This window comes from Notamacropus eugenii, chromosome 5 (assembly GCF_028372415.1).
Source record: "Notamacropus eugenii isolate mMacEug1 chromosome 5, mMacEug1.pri_v2, whole genome shotgun sequence".
Classification (NCBI taxonomy): domain Eukaryota; kingdom Metazoa; phylum Chordata; class Mammalia; order Diprotodontia; family Macropodidae; genus Notamacropus; species Notamacropus eugenii.
This window is the reverse complement of record NC_092876.1, coordinates 326,211,264-326,236,669: the sequence shown is the minus strand read 5'-3', so window position 1 is coordinate 326,236,669 and position 25,406 is coordinate 326,211,264. Positions and strand designations below refer to the sequence as shown.

Here is a 25,406-nt window from a genome sequence, read left to right as displayed (position 1 = left end):
ACCAGTTAGCAAACTACCATCTTCTGCAGCTATAAAGACACTGTCTGAATTTAAGGGCAACAGCAGGTCCAAAGTCAGGTAAGATTCACAAAGAGCTTATGCTGAGGAAGCACTTGAAGTAAGGACCAGATGTTTTCCTTTTCAATTTTCTTCTCACTTTAGTCCAACTCTCACAACTGCAGAAATCATTTTCCTAAAATTCAGGTTTGACTATATTACTCCCCTACTTAATCAACTCTAGTAGCTCCCTATTGTGAGTAGAATAAAACACAGCCCTTTAAATTGGTGAGTGAAACCCTTTGCAACCTGGCCTCTACCTTCCTTTTCAGCTTTTTGTATTTTCCTCCTGCTCCTCACTCCAGTCCAACTAAACTGTCCTTTCTCTTCCTCACACTTGGCACTCCATCGTCCATCTCCATTCCTTTGAGCAGATCATCCCCCATGCCTGGAAAGGGGATGCCTGGAATGCACTCCCTCTCTCCTCACCTCTGCTCTGTGGGGTACCTTATATCTTTCAAGAATCAGTTCAAACATCATCTTATAAACGTCTTTCTTGAATTCTCTCCCCTATGCACAATTGCCTTCCTTCCTTAAAATACCTCATTTTTTCTTTGTGTCTGTTTTATAATTACATATGTATATGTTGTCTTCCCTGATTAAACTACATAAGAGCAGAGATTTGGGTCTTAGTCCCTAGAACCTGTCATAATGCCAAACACATAGTAGGTGCTTAACAATTGCTTGGTGATTAATTCCTGTTTTGAATAATGGCATTTTGTTTTGCTCCAAGTAATAGCCTGAATTTTTGTCATTTTATGGCAGCCATATGTTAACCACAATCCACTCTCTCTAGTTTAACTAAAGCTAATGAAGCTATGAGCTCAGGTAGCAATTATGTCATACTAGATATTAAATATATGTTTGTGAATGATTACAAAGTTTGTATTCAAATGAATTGGTTAGGGTTATAGAAACTGCCAGATGGATAGCTAGCTATATAAACATCCACGTAAGTTTGGTTCAGATTGAGGAAACATTGAAATCTTCCTCCCCCACCCCTGCCCTCCAAAAAAAAAAATCCCTTAATAATAGAAAAGTTGCTAGAACTGCTGTTAATTTCCTGACTATGAACTGATTTAACTTCCATAGGAGCATATATAATAGAGACATATCTGATACTGAAGGTATGTTATTAATTATTGAATTAATATTCAACAATTTGGGATTCAGACATATGTTGGAATGAGCTACTAACAGGGGATACTTAACTCACCCAGTTGCATTTTGTATTTATTTTCCAGTCAACAAACACAAACCATGGATCGAAACCTCATATCATGGAGTCATAACTGAAAACAATGATACTGTGATTTTGGATCCACCTCTTGTTGCCCTGGATAAGGACGCCCCAGTTCCTTTTGCAGGTAGGACACCCTCCTAAGGGGACTATTAAGATTGACTTGCTCTTGATGTCAGCCTGAGAAATATCAGCTTCATAAATCCAATTGCCTTGTATAAGTAAGGATTAATGTCTTAATTAGCAAATATGATGGAATGGTCACATGTCTTGATGGTTTTGAAGAGTCTTTCTGGTGACTTGTGTGTTGGTCTCGTTACAGCCTTAGTTATTCTAGGAGAATACCTCTCCTTTGATTTCTCATATGTAGTTTTTCTCTCTTTCTCTTTCTTTTTCTCTCTCCCTCTCAACTAGGGGAAGGGTAGAAGTAAAGTAAAGTTTGGTGGAAAGGATGAGTCAAGAGTTCGTGGGATCTTTTGCTCCAGTAGAATAGTTCATGGGCCAGAAAGTCTGGGCTCTCCTGTTCTTAGTGACCCACAGAGAGGAACTATGGCACCCTGCTCTCTGCCATAATAGATTCTGATGAAAAAGAAACCAGGCACTATTTATGATACTGAACTTGGTCCTCTGCTGGGGTTTTGGGTGATGGAGAGGGAATGGGGATTTGGCATAGCTTTTCAAAGTGCTACAGAAATAAAATGAGAAGTAAATTATTTTCTCTGATTGTAACTTATGACTATTGATTTGCTTAGTCAGCTCAATGGATGAAGAGTCCATCAATGACTGTCTTCTTAGTTCTTTCCAAGGAGTACACTAGCAGGAAATGGGAATGTGCCCTACTCTTTGGCAGGAATTGAAAGAAAAAGAAAAGAAAGAAATAGGTTATGAGGAAAAAATGATAAGGCATTTCTGAAGACACTTGCATCATGAGTAATATTGTTAGCACTTTATAACTGTCAAGGGCAAGACAGGAAATTTAATGAAGGTTTTCAAGATTTCTGGAAGATTGCTTTATGATAGATGTATGCCAGGCTGAGGTTTTTACCATTATTAAGTCTATTTTTTCTGACAGTTTGTCTGTTACATTATGAGTTACTTGGGCAGGAAAAAAATGGCTCTTTTGCACTTCTAACAGATAAGCTTTGCAAAAGCCTTTTTGTTTTTCATTAGAGAAGATTATAAAGTGTGAGGGCACTGGGAAAATGGAAGAATTAGCATTTATGTATAGAAAACCCCATAAAATTTCCTGTGCAGTGTGGGGAAGTACTCTAAGTAGGATACAAGAGGATAAGTTATGTGGGGCATGTGTATCATGGGGGACGTGACTCTGACATGTGTGTTTGCGACATCTCTGTGTTTAAGATTGGGATTCTTCCAGTCCTGAGAAATTCCCCCCAAATAATCTTTTCTTTGGAAGATTATTTATTGCTCCATGCAACTTTTTTTCCAAATCAAAAGGTATAGTTCTTTTTATTTTTGAATAGTTTTCTATTTTTTCCCAATTACACGTGGAGATACTTTTCAACATTCAGTTTTTGAAAGATTTTGAGTTCTAGTTTTTTTCTCTTTCCTTCCCTTTCCTCACCCCTGCCCAAGATAGTGAGCAATCTGATATAGGTTATACATATGCAATCATGTTAAACATATTTCCACATTTGTGTTCATCCTTCGTTGCTGAAGAAGATCATGCCATAAAGAAATGATGACATGACTTGCATTTGACTTTGTTTTGAGTCCCTGGGTCATCTCCAGTCATCCTGATGAATATCTGGTCACTGGATTCAGATGGCTCTGGAAGACAAGTGAGGCTGGTGACCTGCACAGCCCTCCCTCACTCAAAACAAAGTCAAGTGCAAGTCATCATCATTTCTCTGATGGCACGGTCTTCGGCAAGGAAGGATGAGCATACACACACACTGCTATTTCCACATTAGTCAGGTTGTGAAAGAAGAAATAGAATAAAATGGAAAACTCACAAAAAAAAAACCAACAAAAAAGTTAAAATAATATGCTTTGATCTTCAGACTCCATAGTTCTTTCTCTGGTTGGGGATAACGTTTTCCATCATGAGTCCTTTGGAATTGTCTTGGATCTCTATACTGCTGAGAAGAGCTTAGTCTGTCCTAGCTTATCACTGCATAATGTTGTTGTTACTATGTACAATGTTCTCTTATTTTTGTTCACTTTACTCAGCATCAATTCATCTAAATCTTCCCAGGTTTCAAAAGGTAGATTTCCAAACACCTTTTTTTCTCTAGAAGAGGAAAGAATCCTAGTTCTCCTATTTTAATTTGTTAACACAATGTTTAGAGACAGAGAGAATCATCCTTGAAGTCAGTAAGACCTGAATTGAAGTCCAAATTTTGACAAATACCAGTTGTATGACCCTGGGCAAGTCACTTAAGCGAATAATGACCTCCGGCAATTCTAAGACTAGAAGCAATAAAACAAGAACAGATCTGTATTAGTATGAGGAGATTCATCATTAGAAGTTTCCCTATAGCAATGAAAACATTGTTCTGGAAAAATATATAAACACATACATGCGTATTTACATACATACAAAAACGGTTCAGTGGAATTAATCAAAAATCAACTAAGTCCAAGATTGTTTTTTGTGATGCTCCATACCCAAAGTCCCCACCTTTGCAAAGAAGGGAAGGAAGTGCATTTCTATAGTTTATTTTAAATGTATTTTATTTTTAATTTGTGGGATAAAACAAGCTTTTCCATCAGATAGCATAATAAAAAGATGATTGCACATGAGCCAAGTTTGGCATTATGATTTCATAGAGTGGTATCTTCTGTTTCATTGTTCTTTCTATTTACGTTGTTGTAGCTCATGTACATGCTGTTTCTGGTTCTGCTTGCTTCACTGCATCACATAATTATTTCAATGCTTCTCTGTATTTGCCCTCTTTATAATTTCTTAAAGTCCAGAATATTACATTACTTTCATGTATCATAACTTGCTTAACCATTACACAGTTGACAGGCATCTACTTTGTTTCCAGTCATTTGCTACTACAAAAAGTTCTGCTATGAATATTTGGTGTATATGGGACCTTTTCCCCCTCTAGATCAAAAGGTATAGAATTAAATACTTGTTCAGTGCTTCTCCTTAGCAATTCCCTACTAAACTGCCTCAAGAATGTCCATATTCCTAATATACTATAGAAAACTAGCATCAAATAAAATTGAATCAATGAATTCTAAAGTCCTTCCAACTTCTTATGATGCAAGAGTCTTTCAGATATGTTTGTCCAATATAGGAAAATCTAAATTTATTAGCAGATTCTTTGAGGAGGAAGAGATGATTTACTTTATCAAAGGGGGAAGGGGGTTCATTTAAACAGCAAACTTCCCAAGTACAGTTAAATATGGATTTGAATGGTGAATACTTGATTGCAGGCAAGTGCTCAGGTACATATTCACTGTGTAAAATGAGGTCTGCCTAAATCTACACGTGTGAGTCAAGACATCATCCTTGTCATGTCATTTGGCCTCTTCAAGAACAAAGGACAAACAGAAACACCTTCTAGGTAAAGGAGTAGGACAGTGTCCCTTCAGTGGTCCTAGGGACATTCATAGCCACACAGAAACCCTTTTAGCTTTAAGTCATCAGGGCATAATCTCTCTTGTTCTTCAAAGTGAAAAGGATTCTTTTAGATGGCTAAAAAACCATTTTTCTGGGTGTTATTGGTGATGGTGCCTAAGATAAGGACACTTGCTGCTGCCATCCATCTCAGCTACAGATATGTATTTTAAAACATTTATCTTGAAAAAGAAAATGTGGAAGATTTATTTGAAGAATCCTTATCCCTCCTCTGAAATAGAAAAATTCATATCTGTCAATGTTATCCCTTTTAGACACTGATGGGCTTTGGGTTCTTGCTATCAGTAGCTATTTGTTGTGTTTTGTTTGTCAGCCTTTTCCATTAGTTATTACTTTCATTTAGATGCTGTATAAGCTACAATCCATTCTGAATAACATTTTCATAGGTTCATGGAAGGACTGGAAGGGATCCTAGGGAATATTCAACCCAGCCACATCATTTTACAAATGAGTCTACAGTGATAAAATGACTTGCTTCATGTCGATAGTAGGTCTTAGATTTGAGCAGAGATCCTCTGACCCTGGAAATCATTTTGACCACACCATGGTACCTTTGTGTTTACTGATTGTCTGTGTTTTTGTTTGCTTGTTTGTTTTTGCTAGTTTACTTTAAAATACTATTATTTTACAACCCTTTTCCATTAACAGAATTAAATTCCATAGTCACGGAAAGTTAAAGCTAGAAGGGACCTTAGTGATTATCCAGGGGCAGGGAGCCTGTGTTCTCAAGGTCATACGTGACCTTCTAGGTCCTTCAGGGTGACCTTTTGACTAAGTCTAAGGTTTACAGAGCAAGTCATTTTATTGAGGGTATTCATTCTGTGATGTTTGGATTTATTCAAAGGGCCACACTTGAAGACCTAGAGGGCCACATTTGCCCTTGAGGCCACAGGTTCCCCACCCCTGATTTAGCCCATGTTTTGCTTTTTTAAAAATGAGGAAACTGAAGTCAAGAGAAATTAGCATACATGATTTCATTATTAATTGGTGGTAGAGCTAGAATTCAAATCAACTTCTGTTCACCCCAGGTCAAATGTTCTTTTCACTCTACCTCTCTAGAGTTTAGTGAATTAGCAAATAATTTTGACCAAATGAAGCAGTCATGTATCCATTTAGTTAATAAAAACCAAAATCGGAACATGTTTTATCGACTTAGGGTATTCTTCCAGGCATCCAAAGGAGATGTTAGGCTTTCTGGATGGGATTCCTTTTTACCAGAAAATTCTTTATAAAATGACTGGGATGCCTTGAGAACAGAATTCTGTAAGACTTTCATCTTTGAACTGTGCCAGTCACCCCACAGTGTAGAAATTTAACTATGTGGTATAATTTACTAGAAAGTCCTTTTCCATCCTTCCCCGTGAAAAAAAAAATACATGACCTACCTGTCAGCTGCATCCATCCATCCATCCATCCACCCATGAATTAATTAACAAGCATTTGTTGACAATCAAAATGTGCCAGGCTCTATGCTATGGTAATGAAGACACAAATTTTAAAAATGAAATAATCCCTATGTTTAAGGAGCTAGCATTCTAACAGGGGAGAAATGTGTGTGCAGCTAGATATTTGTACATATGCATATATGTATATAAAACAAATACAAGGAAATTAGGATAAGAGGGTGATAACAATTGATTTTTTAAAAGAAACTAGTTATAAGCATACACAGGATGAGCCTCTCCCACTAAAAGGTCTCATGTCAGTTTCATCATCATTAAAATAAGGAGACTAGATCACCCTAGGCAGATCTCTTTCAGTTCTAAATCTAGACCCTTTGATTTACTCAGAATCAGGCCAAACTGGTTTAGTTCCAATCTGCTCAGGCCACACACTCGTTCCTGCTGGGAAATGAATAGTTTAGAGGATGATATTGGTCGGCAGTCTGGTAATGGCATACTATAGTCTTTGGGGATTTTCTTTGTTTGGTTTTGGATTCTGCATGCCAGAACGGTCAGCTTCTTCTTCTGTTTGAGGGTAGAAAAGTATGTCCTCAGGGGAAGCCACATGATTGACATGAGCTGAGATGATCTCACAGAATGTGTTGCAAATCGACACTGACTCAGGGTCAGTAAAAGTAAATTAGTACACACTGATCTCTCCTTTCTTCTGTTAGACTTACTGTCCAAACCACGTAATCTCACACCTGATTGATTATGCTTCTTTCTTTCTTACTTTTTGTTCTATGTACAGATGTTTTTTATCCCCAAATTGTGTCTGGAAATCCATGGCCTGATTCTTCCTTTGTATCCTCTGCCACAGTGGCCAGCACACAATAAATAGCATTCAAGAGGTAAATGGAATCTGAGACTACGCTAAGTATATAGGACTAGGAAAGTGATACTCTTGTTATACACTGTTCTCGTTGGACCAACTTTGGAACATTGGGTTCAGTTCTGATGAACCACTCTTTTGGAACAACACTGATAAGTTAAAGAGTCATTAGAAGAGAGGAACATCACCAAGATGAAGAAAAGTCTCATGTTCATGTAATATAAGGATTGGTTAAAAGAAATGGTGTAGTCAGTCTGGGGAAGAACAGACTCTTGGTAGAGAGTATGATAGTTACATCAAAGAGGAATTAAATTTATCAGCAGCAGCCACAGAAAGCAGAACTAGGAGCAGGAAGCTGCCAAAAGGCAAGTTTAAGTATGATGACAGGAAAAAAAAATGCATAACAATTACAGCTATTTAAAAATGAAGTGGCTTGACTTGAGTGTTCCCTTTCCCTTGAAAGGCTTCATGCGAAGGTAGATGATCACTTGCCTGGTGTGTTACAGGGCACATTGTTTTGCAGTTATAGATTGAACCAAATGGCCACCGAGGTACTTTCGGACTCCTAAATTTAGTAATTCTGGGAAGTACTTGATGAATGTCTGCTGAGTCTTAATTGAAACTCATCTGTCTTATGAATTTCTTTATTTGCACCAAAGACACCACCATTCTTGAAGTCACTCAGGTTCACAACTTTGGGGTCATCCTTGACTCCTCACTCTCCCTCATCTCACATATTCAGTTACCAACTTTTCTCAGTTTGGCAATTGGTGGAACAATGGATAGAGTGCTAGACATGGTATCAGGAAGATCTGAGGTCAATGTCTGCCTCAGACACTTAGCTGTGTAAGCTTGTACAAACCACTAAACCTATGTCTGCCTTAGTTTCCTCATCTGTAAAATAGAGATAATAACTTTACCTACCTTCCAGGTCTATTGAGAGAGTAAATGAGAAATAATATTCTAAAAGTGCTTTGCATACCTTAAGGTATTTTATATATGTGTGTGTTTTATATATATATATATGTGTGTGTGTGTGTGTGTGTGTGTGTGTGTGTGTTTTATATATATATGAAATAGCTACTTTTATTCTAACTTCTAAATTTTATTATTTTTCATCTCCTGTTTCTGCAAGTCTCTCACATTTGTCTCCTTCTGCTCACTCAAAAGGCCACCCCTTTGATTTGGGCCCTTACAGCCTCTCATTTAGATTACAATAATAGCACCATTTTTGGTCTCTCAACCCCAAATCTTTGCCACTTCCAACCCACCCTCCACAGATACTGAATTAATATTTCTAAGGCATCAAACTGATTGTATTACTCCCCCTTCTGATAAACTACCATGGCCCCTTTTTACCTCTAAGATCAAATAGGACTGCTCTGTTTGGCTTTTAAATCCCTTTATTACCTGATACTATCTTTCCAGAATTATTACTAATTACTTCTTTTTATAAACTGTACAATCCAGCCAAATTGGCCTTCCTGCTGTTTCTTACAAATGACCCGTTATTCATCTATATGTGATACACTGATCTTCTCTAGACCAGGAATGTATTCCCCTATCCCTACCCCCAACCTGTGTCTCTTAGAATTTCTTTGTAATAATATCTGTGCCATAGAGCATGTCTGTGACGAGTCCTGAATTCTGACTACTTCCCAGGGAGTGCTAAGCCTGAACGTTGGCCACTTCTGGCAATATGTGTACTTTATCCTCTTGAAAAAAAGTCTTCAGACTCTTGACCATAAGCCACCTCCCTTCTTGTCTTTGCTAACTAGAAGGGGGGGGGGGAGGGGTATGTTCAAATATCAGGCACTAGGAAGCCAGAGCTGTCCATTGTGCTGAATTTAAAAGGAGCAATAACTTCTGCTCAGAGCCTCTTCTTCCCTTTTTCTGAATGGGTGACTTAGGCCTCCAATAGCTCTCTCCTTGACTTACCCATCATTAAAAAGAGGGAAATATTTCTTCTCTTCTGGGCTGGCATCAGTGGTGACTGCCCACACATGGCAGTAAACACATGTCATGGTTTAGAAGATTGTGAAAGTAGATCCCCAGTCTCTGGCTACCTCTTCTTTGTATTTCTTGCTCTGAGTACAGGTGAACGAACAGCAATTCTGGAAGACAGATTTTTTAAGCCCAATGTTACCTCACAAGTTCAAAATTTCCTGGGTTTCTCAGTAGATACTGGTTGCCCCAGAGATTAAAAAATGAGCATCGCTAGAAGAATAAACCCACACTGTATCCTGGCTTGCCCAAAATATGGACCTTGAATGAGTTATTCAGATAGTGTAAAACCAAAATGCCCATTCAACAGTCCTGAACAAAATTTCATGGTAACTTACAAAGAGTTTAATAAGAGTTGTGTTACATATTTTACATATTTTCTTTCCACCATCTCTTTTTTTTTCCTTCCTCCCTGCCCCAACCCTGCAATTGGCTACCATCAGATACAAATAGGTATAGGTAAAATTATTCTATATATCTCTTGATCAGTTCTTTCTCTGGAGGCATATAGTGTCTTTCTTCACATGTCCTTTGTACTTAATTTGGGTATTTATAATTGTCAAAATGACTTATTTGCTCAAAGTTTTTCTTAAAACATTTCTGCTGTTACTGTTTACAATGTTCTCTTCATTTTGCTCATTTCACTTGTCATTATTCTGTGCAAGTCTTTCCATGTTTTTCTAAGATCATGGAGCTCATCCTTTCTTATAGCACAGTGGTATCCCATCACCATCATATACCACAACTTGTTCAGCCATTCCCCAGTTTATGGACATCCCTGCAATTTCCAGTCCTCTGCTAAACTGTAAACTCCTTGAGAACAGAGGCTATATCTTATATACACTTATGTCTCTTTAAGCCCCTAGCATTATGCCTTATGCATAGCAAGTACTTGCATTAATAAGAGTTTTTTTAAATGGTCAATGAAGTTGATGACCATAAAGTCCTTATGAAGTCACTGTGGATATATCTACTTTATGGACAAGGGATCTATTTCAAAGGGAAGTTATGTGATTGACCCAGCATCAAACTATGAATTGGCAATTGAGTCAAAATGGAAATCTCCTGATTCCTTGATCAGCGTTTTTTTTCCTTTTTTTCATTACATCATTCTGTCTGTCTCTGTCTCTCTTTGCTTTTTACTCTGGGTCATTGCATCCTATGTGATCCCAGTGAGTGAAATAGGACCAGATAATCCAAGTAATGAAATCCTTCCTTGGTTTCTCTAAAGGTCCAATGGAAGACAAATTTCTGATTATGCCCTTAAGCACTACAGAAATATAATGTTCACAGAGCAATAGTATGAACCCTGTACAAATGAAAACTAGTATCATGAAGGTCCCATCCACAGAGAAGCAGCATGTGATAATACAAGCAGGCTGAGTGTGTACTCAACAATTCAATTTTTACCTCAGCCCAACTGAGGACTTTTAGGCAACTTGAGAGCCTTTTAAATGTGAAGAAAATTAGTTTAACTTTCAAATATAATCGAGCTGCTCATTTATCTACATTGTGCATGTGTTGGCTTGTCTCTTGCAAGGACAGGGGTTGTGGAGAATGATCAAGCACAACTGGCAGGCTTCTCATATTGGGTAACTCTTTGAAGGCTGCTAGGAAAATTGCATGGAATGTGATTTGGCCTAGCTGGATTAGCTAATTACATCTCTTGTATATACACATGACTGTACTTACTTTGCTGACAAAATCTGTGGAGATTCATGGTTTTTACATTGCTGCCTCCTGCATCTGTCTCTATGTGTTTGTTCCATACTAGCACTATGCATTGTCATTCTGTGTGCTGAAGAAGAAATTATGACTGAGAATGGTGCTTCCACTGGTAAAGATTTTTGGTTAAAAATTACTGGAGTTGATAGTCGGGGGCCATGTCTGTGGAATGATTTCATACAGAATGTATCACAGTCACCATTTATACCACATACCATTAAGTGCTTCAATAGATGGTTCAAGTAATGATGATATAATTAATAAAACTTTGTATATTGCTTTCAGATTTGCAAAGTGTTTTACAGATATGCTCACAACAACCCTCAGAGGCAGGTGCTCTTATCATACCCATTTTACAGGTGAGGAAACTGACACAAACAGATTAAGTGATTTCCCCAGAGTCACAAAGCTAATAAGTGTCTAGAGCAAAATTTGAACTCAGGTCTTCCTCATGCCAGGTTTGGCACCCTATCCTCTATGCCATCTAGTTAGACCACAAGTGTGGAAACTTATTGTCAAGGAAATGGTTCTGCAGTGTCCCACCATGATCAGACCTAATCTGGAATATCGTGGTTAATTCTGGATACTTTTTTGGGGGGAGAAACATTGAAAAACTGAAGCATGTCCAGAAAATAGTAACCAGAATGGAGAGTGGACCAGAAACTATGCTGTCTGGGGTATCTCTTTAAGAAACTAGGAATATTAAAAATGGAGAAGAAATGACATAGGAAAGTAGGGTTTTGGTCTTTAACTATTAGAAGGCTGGTCCTATAAAGGTATCAGAGTTCTTCTGTTTCACCCTATCCAGCAGACCTTGTAGCAATCTGTGAAGTCTTAGAGGGACAGATCTCTGCTGGATATTAAGTAGGTACTCTGTGCCATTAGAGTTGCCACCTCAACAAGCCTTTGTTAAGTACTCTATGCCAAGTGTTGTGCTAAACTGGGAATACAAAGAAAAGGAAAAAGAAAGACCCTGTCCTCAAGGAATTTATATTCTAATGGGGGAAGACCACACAAAAAAGGAAGTTGAAGAGGGCGGGGGAGAGGGTGTAGACAGCAGCAGAATCAGAAGTATAGGCCAGAGAAGAGGTAATGAGGTAAATTTCCCATTAATGGAAGACTTCCAAGAGGCTGACTGATCACTTGTTAGGGATGCTGTAGATAGGACTCATGCTTTTGGGAGGGGCTGGGCTCAGTCACCTAAAAGTCCCTTCCAGCTCTAAGACTCTGTGATTCTGTGATTTAAAGAGGTTCTCCTGGCTTTAAGGGACAGAGATTACCCAATTCTTCTGTCACCAAATCTATAACTATCATTCCACACTGTCCATTTGAGGAAGTGGCAGAAAATAAAGTTGGAAAAGTAGGTTGGGGACAGATTGTAGAGGATTTGTAATGCTAAAACAAGTGGAGTTTGAACAACAGGGCTGAAAACTATCGTCTCATCTTTGATTCCTCCGTTTTTATTATTGCTACTCCCTTAATTGAGGTCCTTCTTACCCTTTAGTAAAGTAAGAGGTAAAACAATGTCCATTAATAATTGATAGATAAGTAGATTAGTTGACATTCCAAAAGCAGAATTTTAGGGAGATTAATCTATCAAGAGACTGTCAGTCAGGGAATCTAGTATGGAGGAAGGACAATGAAGTTGAAACCTCAGCCTTTAGGTCCAGCACTGGGACCAATCCTATCTGTTAACAGAATATCCATAAGGAATCCTAGATCAATAACTCACTGGATCAATATCAATTTAACTGAAGTCATTATCTCCACCATCATTTCTAAACTCAACTATTTCTGTCAAAAGTGCTGCCATTTTGCTGATCTCCTAGCTTTGTGACCTTGGTGTTTTCCTGTGCTTTCACTCTCTCATAGTGCACATCCGTTCAGTTGCCAGATCTCGTTTCTACCTCACAACTTCTCTTTCATGTTGTCCCTCCTTTGCTCCTCACAGTTATCCTATTTAGTTCAGACCCTCCACACTTCTTACCTAGATTATTGCAACAACCTCATAACTTCTGTAGTCTTCCTGTCTTATCTCTCTGTACTTGGTCATCCCCACAGATTTGAGCATGCCATTTTCCTATGCAATGAACTCCAGTGATTTCTATTGTGTCTATAATCAAAAATACTTATATAAATCCTTACAACTATTTGTGCTTTCCCTCCTAAACTACCTTGTGTTTAACCACTTCTCATTTATTTGCATTTATTCTCTTTGTTGTCATCGAGTTGTTCTTTAGTCATGCCCAACTTTTCATGACTCCATTTGGGGTTTTCTTGGCAAAGATGCCAGAGTGGTTTGCTATTTCTTTCTCCAGCTCATTTGACAGATGAGGAACTTAGACAAATGGGGTTAAGTGACTTGCCCAGGGTGACACAGTATTAAGCATCTGAGGCCAGATTTGATCTTAGGATGTTGAGTCTTCCTGACTTCAGGCCTAGCACTTTATCCACCGTGCCATCTAGCAGCCCTATTTATTCTCCTTACATCTGTTCTTTATGTAGTTATGTGTATGTCCTAGTTTTTTCCCCCATTTGAATGTAAACTCTTTGTGTTTCCAGATTATTTATTGTATCTGTATCCCCATTGTCTAGTATAGTGCTTAATAAATGCTTATTGATTGATGTTAACCTCATTGCTACTTCTATTCCATCTTTGGTACATCAGTTCCTCAGGTATTAAGTTCTGCCTTGTCCCTAGTTTTCATGGAAAAATATTGGGAACCAGATTGTATTTCAGGTTCTCATAACCTGGGTTCCTCCTTTGTCCTTTAGTCTTGGTGAAATGGCAGGAACACGGAATTCTGAGTTAGGATACCTCACTTTGAGGGTGTGCTTCTTCCAATATAATGAAAGGGTCTCTTTGTGCCTCAGACATATTATCTGTAAAGCAGATTTGAATTACATGTTCTCTAATTCCTTCATGCCAGCTGTGTTCTAGCCAAATTGAACTTGTTGCTGAATTCAATCAATAAACATTTATTAAGCACTTATTATATGCCAGATGTTGTGTTAACTGCTATCCAATATCCAAGGATGGAATGGCTTCTAGGAATGGGGAATCTGTGGTCTCTAAGTCCTTAAATGCCACCCTTTGACTGAATCCAAACTTCACAGAACAAATTTTGGACTTGGTCACAGAACCGCACTTGATGACCTAGAGGGCCACATGCATCCTCAAGATGGCAGGTTCCCCAACCCTGGACACTAGAGACTATATATATCCAATAACTCCACTTCCATGTAATCCTGGAATGCTATTCCTGCTTGTTTCCACCTCTCAGAAACTCTAGGTTCCTTCAAGCTAAGTTCATATATTTCTTATAGGAAGACATCCTTGATCCCCTTTGTTGCTAGTGCTCTCTCCCTCTGTTGCAGATAATCAAATATAGACTTACCAGTTTAGATTATACAGTTATACTTCTTCTAAAAGAATGTAAACTCCTTGAAGACAAGAGCTATTGTTATTTATTTATTTACATTCATTTCTTTATAGTTTTTGTATTGTGTATCTAATACAATCTATTCACTATGCACTTCAATAAATGCATGTTGGATTGAATTCCAATTCTAACATTATATAATTCTATAATTCTTTTTGATGAGTGGATTTGTCTCACTGGTATCTTAGCCTCTTCCAGTGACTAGTTTCTTGCCCCAGGTCCCCAAGACTGAGTCCTGAATTCCTCCTTTTGGACTATATTGACACCCAACCTCCCACCTCACAAAGTTAGATCTGCATCATTCACTTTCTCATCTCTCAATGAACATCTTTAAATAGACATGTTGGTTCTTGGGCTCAACCTAGACAATTTGCTAATAGTACTTCCATCCCTGCATCCTTTCCTCCTATGGATAAATATCTTCACATCACACCTTCCTCATCCATAGGTTAATGTTGATATCTGTTTATACCTTTAGTAATAAACCTCTCATCTTATTCTCATATTCTGGTTCCTGACCTTCATCTATTCATGCCTGAATTCCTGATCTCAGACTTTCTGAGTCTAGACCATTTAGCAGCCCTTCTAGCCTTAGATTAGGTATCTATCATTCCTACATGTAAACCAATATACATGTTTCTTTATAAATATATAATACCTTTCATATTATATATTGTTTGACTTACTGATTTTTACCATTGTTCTCCCTGAGATCCTTGAAAGACTGACTATTCTATGATCATGTTGCTAAAAGGAACACTTGTTCACCACTGTCTCTAGCAAATTTCAATCCAAAATCTTTGTTTATATATAGACCCTTTCTAGTACCCTCCTCTCTCTCTTCATACTGACCCCTTCCCTGGGAGATTGAAAATGGTAGAAATGAATTTCTGAAATAGAAGGTGTCACAGAGCTGACTTGAGCATAACAAGCAGGAAGCAAGGCACAGAGCCACAATTAATGATTATTGCAAAGCTTTTAATCACCAGGGATGGTTAGGGGAACTTGCAAAAGGCTTTTACTTCTGAAATGCTTCTGTTTTAATAATATAGTGTCAGGATTTCAGTTTTTACTCTTTTATTGCCATTAAATTGACAGCTCATAGAAGTTGAGTTTTAAAAATAATAAAAAATAAAACAATTGTGGATGTTCTATCAAAGCTCTTTTTTATAATTCCACAGACAAATTGATGTGTTGTGTGTAGTTGGAATAGATGAAAGTATTAGAGACTTCTCAAATGGACCACTAAGGAATAAGGTCATGGGCAAATAGAAATCTGAGTAAAACTTTTTGTCTTGTCTTATAGCCTATAACCTTGCTTTTGCTTCGGTGACATGAGACATTCTTATCAACCAGCTATGGTAACTTGAACTAGGACCTACAGGTTCATCTGAGTCATCCTGACCTACATCTTGCCACTGGACTCCAAATGATTCTGGAGCACAGAGTGAGGCTGGTGACTTTGGACAGCCCTGCCTCACTTTAATCTAATTCACTAGCAAGTCAAAACATCATCCTGCTGATGTCATTGGTCCTCTTCAAGAACAAAGGATGAACAACAGGTTCTTCTGAGAAAGCAATTGATGTCTTCTGCTTCACACTCATAACTACATAGATCTTTCTTTCACTACCATCTCTACTTCCTTTTCATTTTTCTCCTTCCTTTATCTGTATTTTCTGTTGTAGTCTATCCTACAAGATGAACACAATATGGATGGACAATGAATGCCAGTTCATCTTGTGAGGGGAGGTTGTTATCTTTTCAATAAGCTATAATAGAGTAGGCATCATTTGCTTCCAGCGTCTTTGAATTTCAGGATAGAGAAGATGATGCCTCTCTTACACTCCCACTAATATCCCAAAAGAGAGGAGAAGAATGTGGAGAAATTATTTGTCTGGATTCTTTCTGTTTAAGTGACCACACATGTCATGCAGGGTGCTTTGCTAGCTTGAGAGTACTTACATGCAGTCATTCTGTTCTGAATAATCACTACCCCAAACTGTCCATCTAATTGCCCTCTTTCTCTCCCTAGTAAACAAACCATTATACCAATTATTTTTACCTTTTTCTCTCAGAAAAAAATTGGTTTTGACTACTTACCCGGTGCTTTACTTACATACCATTGAAAGAGTTTCTATCTTTACTGTGAAGATCAATACAAATCACAGAAGGTCAGGGCTAGAAGGGTCCTTAGAGTACATTTAGCTTAACCAGCTTGCTGAGAACAGCTTGTGTTCCTGAGAACAGTTAAGTAATTCACAGCTAATCATCTTATAATATTGATGTTACTTTGTACACAATACATTTCACTTTGCATCAGCTCATGTAAATCTTTCCAGGTTTTTTCTGAGAGCATTGTGCTCATCATTTCTTATAGCGCAATAGTATTCCACCACAAACGCATAACAGTTTGTTCAGCCATTCCCCAACTGGGGGCATACCCTCAAATTTCAATACTTTGTCACAGAAAAGAGCTGCTATATTTTTGCACATATAGGTCCAACTATGCCCAAAGTGTTATAAAACCATGCATGCCCTTTGATCTAGCACTACCACTACTAGGTTTTGTATACAAAATGAGATATTAAAAAAAGAGGAAAAGGAACTATGGTTCTCCCCCACATGCAACAGATCTTTCCTGCCAACCTTCTAAGTTTTCTTTGACTGGAAAATTATTTCACTCTATCATTTTGTGGGTTCTGCCACTCCAAGAATTGTTTCATGGCATTAATTAAAAGGGTTTGGAGGGATCTGAGGGAGAGTTCAGGTGAGTTGCTGGCCCCCAAAGGACTCCTTTACCACTTGACATCTTGTTCTGATCTAAATGCTGAGAAATTAACCATTTACTAGTCACTCTTCTTCTTTTTTGTCCTCTCCCTATCCATTTCTCTCTTTTCCTTTTCTGGGTATAAATCAGTCTTGTTTCTGCAACACTTTCCAACCTGGCTGGGACCCTCTGGGTTAGAAGAGTTGCCAGACTCCACTCTGGATTACACTGTTATTTAGCAGGAGACTGAAAGGTGATGGTCATTGACTCAGTGAAGAGGGGATAGAATGAGCAAATCCACCTACAGGGTGCATCTTCTGTAGAGAGACGTCCTGGGGCCATTGAATAGATCAGTAATGTACAGCTGTGACTTGACAATGCTAGAATGATTGGGGTAAAAAAATTTAGAAACTCAGTCGTTTGAGCAGTTTCTTTGTTGCCTGTGGTAGCCTGCTCAGTTGGATTGAGCCTGTGCTAATGAGTCTGATCTTGTCCCCATGTGGGCCTGCTAGCTCTGTTTCCAATCCACAGTCACTGGCTATAGATTAGTTTAGGCCAGAACGAGTGAGAGAAAATGGTTAGAATTACCAGTCATGAATTGTCAGAATGGGAGGTGATGGAGGCCAACTCATTTTATAAATTAGGAAACCATGATCCAGAGAGATAATAATAATAACTGTCATTTATATAGCATTTACTACGTGCTAGACCCTGTGCTAAGTGCTCTACAAATTTTTATATTTATATATATATATATGTATACACATGATATGCATGCATACAGATATACATACATGTTCATATATGTGTACACAATATACATATGTAACATACATATATATATAATATAGACACACACATATTCACAATCCTAAAGAGTAAGTACTCTTATTTTTTTTTTATTTTTGGTAGATACTGTCATTATACCCCTATTACAGAGGAGGAGACTGAGGCAGATAGAAGTTAAGTGACTTGCCCAGGGTCACAGAGCTAATCAGTATCTAGGGCCATGTTTGAACTCAGGTCTTCCTGAGTCCACACCATGATCTCTATCTCCTTCATCACCTAGCTGCCCCTAGTGTCTTATCAGAAGTTACACAGCGAGTTAATGATGAAGTACCTTTGTTAATTTAATTATCTCTTCCCAACTACATTTTCAGTAGGTCAGCACTGCCCCATTCACACTTTGAGAGGAAGGAAAGAAAAAAGAAAAAACTCAGCCTTTCTTATATCTCATTGACATTGTTGCTACAATGCTGCTATGTTCTTAGGATGGAACAGCAGCATATTTGTTGAGGCAACCTCAACTACCCAATCATTATCATTATATTTAATGCATTATGTTATTTTCATAGCAATTCATACCTCTACAACATTTTAAGGTTTTAGAAATGCTTTCTTCATAACAACCCTACAAGGTAAGTAATGTGAGATATATTATCTCCATGTTGCAGATGAGCAAAGTGAGACTCAGAGAGGCCAAGAATTTTGCCCAGGCAGGGAGTGCAAGAATTACTGTCCCTATGTTACAGATGAAGAAACTGAAGCTCACAGAGACTAAGCCTTTTCCCACAATCATGTGGCTAGTAGGTAGCACAAATAGTACTATCATCATTTTACAGGAGAGTATTTTCCACAGAGAAGTTATGGAGTCGATATTCAGACCTAGTTCCCCAAATAGTTCGAGGCTCTAAGCCCAGAGTATTTCATGCTATGCTAATGCTATTCTCACACTCATATGTCTCCCTTAATGTATTATTTAGTATTTAGGGGATTCCCTTTTGGCAGTGTATTTATGGCCGTATGTTTGGGGCAGAGTAAAAGGGGAAAAATTAATACTTTAGAGCAAATTGGAACATTTCAAACATCCAAGAAAATGCATTTGAAAAGAGCCAAAATTTTGGGTTGACAATGGCAGATAAGAAATTATTGAAAACCGGTTGAGAAGGTGGCGGAGTACAAAGATGCACGTATGCTACCTCCGAACCCACTGCCCATAAAATATCTGTAAAAAAAGAACCACCAGCGAATTCTGGAGCAGCAAAAGCCACAGAACAATGGAGCGGATGAGATTTCTGCTCCAGAGAGCCTGAAAACCTCTCCCAAAAGGTCCCTCGTGCCCCAGACCCGTAGCAGAGCCCAACCCTGCCTCAGCGGCATGGAAAGGAGTGGATCCGAGCAGGCTTCAGGGACGGAATCTCCAGTGGCCACGTGGGTCCCCGACCCACAGGTGACAAGGGTTGGTGAGAGGTTCTCTTCAGCAGGTCAAGAAGGGTGTGGGGTGCCCCCATAACTCAGGCCCCCTCGGGAGGCAGCAGTGGAGGCGGGAGCAGAGCAGGGCTCCCCAAGCAGCCAGGAGCACGGATCCATTGTTCGTCTCTGCATAAACCCCCTGAGGGAACTGAGCCCGAGAGGCAGCCCTGCCCCGACCTGAGCACCTGAACTTAATCTCACACTGAATAGCAGCCCTGCCCCCCACCCAAAGCCCTGAGGCTGGGAAGAAGCATTTGAATCTCAGACCCCAAGTGCTGGCTGGGTGGATCTGGAGGCAAGGTGGGGGTGGAGAGAACACTCAGAAGTCAAGTCACTGGCTGGGAAAATGCCTAGAAAAGGGAAAAAAAATAAGACTATAGGAGGTTACTTTCTTGGTGAACAGGCATTTCCTCCCTTCCTTGCTGATGAGGAAGAACAATGCTTACCATCAGGCAAAGACACATAAGTCAAGGTTTCTGTATCCCAGCCCACTCAATGGGCTCAGGCCATGGAAGAGCTCAAAAAGGATTTTGAAAATCAAGTTAGAGAGGTGAAGGAAAAACTGGGAAGAGAAATGAGTGACATGCAAGCAAAGCATAAAAAACAAGTAAACACCCTGCTAAAGGAGACCCAAAAAAATGCTGAAGAAAATAACACCTTGAAAAATAAGCTAACTCAATTGGCACAAGAGGTTCAAAAAGCCAATGAGGAGAAGAATGCTTTCAAAAGCAGAATTAGCCAAATGGAAAAGGAGATTCAAAAGCTCACTGAAGAAAATAGTTCTTTCAAAATTAGAATGGAACAGATGGAGGCTAATGACTTCATGAGAAACCAAGAAATCACAAAACAAAACCAAAAGAATGAAAAAATGGAAGATAATGTGAAATATCTCATTGGAAAAACAACTGACCTGGAAAATAGATCCAGGAGAGACAATTTAAAAATTATGGGACTACCTGAAAGCCATGATCAAAAAAAGAGCCTAGACATCATCTTTCATGAAATTATCAAGGAAAACTGCCCTGAGATTCTAGAACTAGAGGGCAAAATAAGTATTCAAGGAATCCACCGATCACCGCCTGAAAGAGATCCAAAAAGAGAACCTCCTAGGAACATTGTGGCCAAATTCCAGAGTTCCCAGGTCAAGGAGAAAATATTGTAAGCAGCTAGAAAGAAACACTTCAAGTATTGTGGAAATACAATCAGGATAACACAAGATCTAGCAGCTTCTACATTAAGGGATCGAAGGGCGTGGAATAGGATATTCCAGAAGTCAAAGGAACTAGGACTAAAACCAAGAATCACCTACCCAGCAAAACTGAGTATAATACTTCAGGGGAAAAATTGGTCTTTCAATGAAATAAAGGACTTTCAAGCATTCTTGATGAAAAGATCAGAGCTGAAAAGAAAATTTGGCTTTCAAACACAAGAATGAAGAGAAGCATGAAAAAGTAAATAGCAAAGAAAAGTCATAAGGGACTTTACTAAAGTTGAACTGTTTACATTCCTACATGGAAAAACAATATGTGTAACTCTTGAAACTATTCAGTATCTGGGTACTGGGTGGGATTACACACACACACACATGCACATGCACACGCACACACACATAGAGACAGAATGCACAGAGTGAATTGAAGAGGATGGGATCATATCTTAAAAAAATGAAATCAAGCAGTGAGAGAGAAATATATTGGGAGGAGAAAGGGAGAAATGGAATGGGGTAAATTATCTCTCATAAAAGAGGCAAGCAAAAGACTTATTAGTGGAGGGATAAAGAGGGGAGGTGAGAGAAAAACATGAAGTTTACTCTCATCACATTCCACTAAAGGAAGGAATAAAATGCACACTCATTTTGGTATGAAAACCTATCTTACAATACAGGAAAGTGGGGGATAAGGGAATAAGCAGGGTGGGGGGGATGATGGAAGGGAGGGCAATGGGAGGAGGGAGCAATTTGAAGTCAACACTCTTGGGGAGGGACAGGAACAAAAGAGAGAATAGAAGTAATGGGGGACAGGATAGGATGGAGGGAAATATAATTAGTTCTTACACAACACTACTATTATGGAAGTCATTTGCAAAACTACTCAGATTTGGCCTATATTGAATTGCTTGCCTTCCAAAGGGAAGGGGTGGGGAGGGAGGGAGGAAGAGAAGTTGGAACTCAAAGTTTTAGGAACAACTGTCGAGTAATGTTCTTGCCACTAGGAAATAAGAAATACAGGTAAAGGGGTAGAGGATGGAGACAAGGGCAGAGAGGGATGATAGAAGAGAGGGCAGATTGGCAGACAGGGGCAATTAGAACGCTCGGTGTTTTGGAGTGGGGGGAGGGGACAAAAGGGGAGAAAATCTGGAACCCAAAATTTTGTGAAAATGAATGTTAAAAGTTAAATAAATAAATAAATCAAAAAAAAAAAAGTGTGTAAAGTAAAAAAAAAAGAAAACCCATTGAATGTTTCAGTAAGTGAACTTCTGCATGGTCAGGTGTGATGAAATTGATGTCCATTAACACCTCTTAGGCTCTTATCAGGAGCCTTCTTTTAGGTTTATTAGTGTGGCCATATCGAGTAGCACAAAAATAGAAACCACCACAAATATTAATTATAAATATAAATCTGTAAGGTCAATTGTTTTACTTTTGTGGGCCTATAGGGGCTATGAAGGAAGAGCCTAAAATATTTTAGGCTCATTTGAAATTCTGAGTAAGGGAGGGGAAAGCAAATGGGGGTTTATAGTGAACTGAGCTTGGGAAAATGTCCAGAGCACGATCTGCTAATACCTTGGCATCAGTTCAGAGCCCAATTTTATTATCTTGTAGAGCTACTCTGAGCTGTCTGTAATCACAGTCTAGGCATCAAAGGCCAGCTGTCCCCCCTGAACCTTGACAGTCTATATAAACTAATTACTTTTTTATGGGCCATTCTTTCCACGGTGTGGAGAGAGGACCTATTAAACCAAGTTCAATATTATATACAAACTTTAAAAAATTATTATTATTTATCTAGGTTCCAGCTGTTTGCCTTAGTAAATGACATTCCTGGCAAGGGCTGGGTTGTGTGACCATGGACTTAATTAAAATATAATATACTTTTTTCTTTTTTATTGAATGAAAAGGTGAATATTGGTAGAACCAGAAATTCTTTCTACATATTAGTGCTACTAATAGCAAGTTTATTCAAGGGAAAAAGAAAAACAATTAAACTTTGAAGGTTAAATTAAAGATCTATCTGCTTTATTTTAAAATGGCCAAATCACACAACCCAACTTAATTGATATTGCTTCCTGATTGAGTTCATTTTAAAGATGTGAGAATTGTTGCCCAGTCTCAGCCCTCATTCCCTTCCAGCCCAGGAGTCTTCTCTTCTTAAAGGAGAGGCTGTGAATATCCTTCCTAAAGTCAACCCCTATAAATATAGGGGACCTCAAATATTCCTCTTCTCTAATTCCATTTGATTTTTAATGCCTACCATAAATGTCAGATGTAAATAAATTTGAGCCTTTGTCAAACTACCTTAACATGTAGCCATAAACAATTTTTTTGGTTGTTTCATTCAGTCATTCCATCCGATATTTATGTTGTTTGGTTAGTATAATCAGTTCAAATGGGAAGCTCTAGGAATTTTCTTCCCTATCTGCCCCCAAGCAGCTGCACCTCAGGTTAAGTTTCCCCTCTGTCCCCACCACATTTCATGCCCCTTTCCCTGCCTACATGCATGTGTACATGCACACGTACACACACACATACACACGCACACACTACTAATTATGGCTCTGACTAAAACTATGGGAATAAATGCAATATCCAAGCAAAAGACTATGTAGTAAGAAGAAGAAAAGATCAAGGATAAAACCTTGTGATATAACCAGATTGAAGACATAGGCAGAGTGTGGTGGAAGCAATATCTTAAACCCTGACTAGAGGATGACTTACAGAAAAAAATTTTTTTGAAGACTTAGAAAGGGCCAAGGAGATCTTATGGACCACAGAAACAGAGCTATGAATTTCCCAACTTTTACAGTTAAGAATTCCAAGACCCAGAATAATTAATTGATTTACACAATCCTAGTTAATGTCTGGAAAGATTGGACTAGTTGCAATTTTAAGGGCCTCCTGAATCAAAGATTCTGTAGTTCTGTCACAGAGGCCAAAACAGAACTACATGTCCAGTAACCTGCCTCCCAGACAAATGCTCTTGCAGGAATCTCCAGCAGACCGCACACCTTTAATTCAGTTGTAAAACAGGTAAAGTCTGGCCCATGTACCCTTTACTATCCTCTCTATCCCCTTCTCCCCTTTTGAACAATGGGCCCCACCCTCCACCAAACCCAGGCACCTCTAGTTTCATACTACCCTAGCCACTCCTATGAGAGAAGAAAATATATAAAGCCCACTCACTCTGAGGTGATAGGGGTTTGACGTACTATCACTCTAAGAGGGATGTGTATTTTGAAACAGACCTTTGGAGAAGGCGACGCTGACTCAAAAGGACTGGATTGCTAATTATAATAATAAAAACAATCCTAATAACTACACCACAATCATGATAACAATCTCACTTGAACTTTACAACAACCCTGCGCAGTCAGTGCTGGAATTGTCGTTCTCCTTTTTACAGTTGTAGGACTGAGGCATACAGAGGTTAAGTGGCTTGTGTAGGCTCAGACAGCTCTAGGGCCTGCTCTCTGTCAAGCCAACAATCTCCTAGTGATGCTAATGATGGGTTGACGTTTTGATGTCATCAGTTTTCCTCAAATCGTACCACATAAGGCAATTGTCTGATCTGCCTACATATACTTGGTTCTATTGTTTGTGCTTTGATTACAATATGATTGACTGAAATCCAGTGTGGATTGTCTAAGTTAGGCCAGTGATGGGTTGAAAAGGAAAAAATTGCTTCTGAGTCATTATGGGGTGTTTTCGGAAAGAATTGGCCTATTTTCTTTATTCTTATGCACTTTAGATTCTGTCATAAAGGGAGATCTTTAGAAATAATTACCAATCTCTTATGGACTGCCGAGTTAAAGCCATTTATAGGACAAATAACAGTTAAGGGAATATTAATAAGTTATTCAGATACGAATAGAACGATTGGCTCTCAGAGTTTAAAAGGACCTTAAAGAGTACTCTCTCCTCTTAACAGAGGCTTAAAGGAAGAAAGGGACTTGTCCAGAGTCACAGAAATAATCGAGCAAATGAAGGTAGGACTTGAACTCTGATTTCTTGATTCCAAATCCAGTAGTATCCTTTCCATTACCTACTACTGGCCACCTCTTTTAGCAAGAAGTTAAAAGGTCAGTCCTGAACCAGATCCAGTATTTCCAAGACCTTTTGCGTATGTGTTTATGTGAGAAAGATTGGTAGAAGGTATTTATTTAAAGATATAAACTGAGAGGCAAACAACTTCCCCCTAACAGCATTTGGTAATTGTTATAATCTGAATATCATCTCTCTCTCCAGGTGCAATGAAAGGAATTCATGATAGGAAAATGGCCTTTTTTGTCTAACGTGTAGGCCTTTCCAGGCTACAATCTAACTGTCCTCACTAGTCTGTTGCAATTCCATATTTTTTTTATGAGTTTAAGCAATAAAAGCATTGACTTACTCAGCCAGAAAAAGAGTGATAAATACTAATTGAATTTTACTTTACTGTGTCCTGCAGTTGGAGATAAGGAAGCTTAAAGATGATGACAGGAAAAAAAAACCAAACAACATACAGTCTGTTTTCTTGCATGGCAAACATCAGCATTGCCTGACTGGCAATCTCTCCTCCTTTTCCCCTAACGTGCAAACAGTACTCACCCTATCAAAGTAGCCCCTGGCCTCAGTGGCTGCCAGAGTAGTTGTTAATATTCAAAGTAATTGCTCAGTGGATTTACAGCATACAGAGAGGGTTTTTACACTGATAGAAACCAAACTAGAAATTACTAACCCAGAACTCCACCACCTCATGACTTTTCAGGGCTTCAAATGGTGCCTTTGAGTTCTACGTTAAGAAAAGGAAACAAAAATTATTAGTTAATTC

At 38.6% G+C, this 25,406-nt stretch overlaps 1 protein-coding gene across 1 annotated transcript in view; it reads left to right on the top strand.

The window, feature by feature from the left end:
* Positions 1–25,406, top strand: part of CLSTN2 (calsyntenin 2) — a 962,254-nt gene that overhangs the window by 396,933 nt on the left and 539,915 nt on the right. The window contains exon 2 of the mRNA XM_072613511.1: positions 1,302–1,424. Coding sequence (XP_072469612.1) covers positions 1,302–1,424 — 123 coding nt within the window. The remainder of the gene's footprint in view (positions 1–1,301; positions 1,425–25,406) is intronic.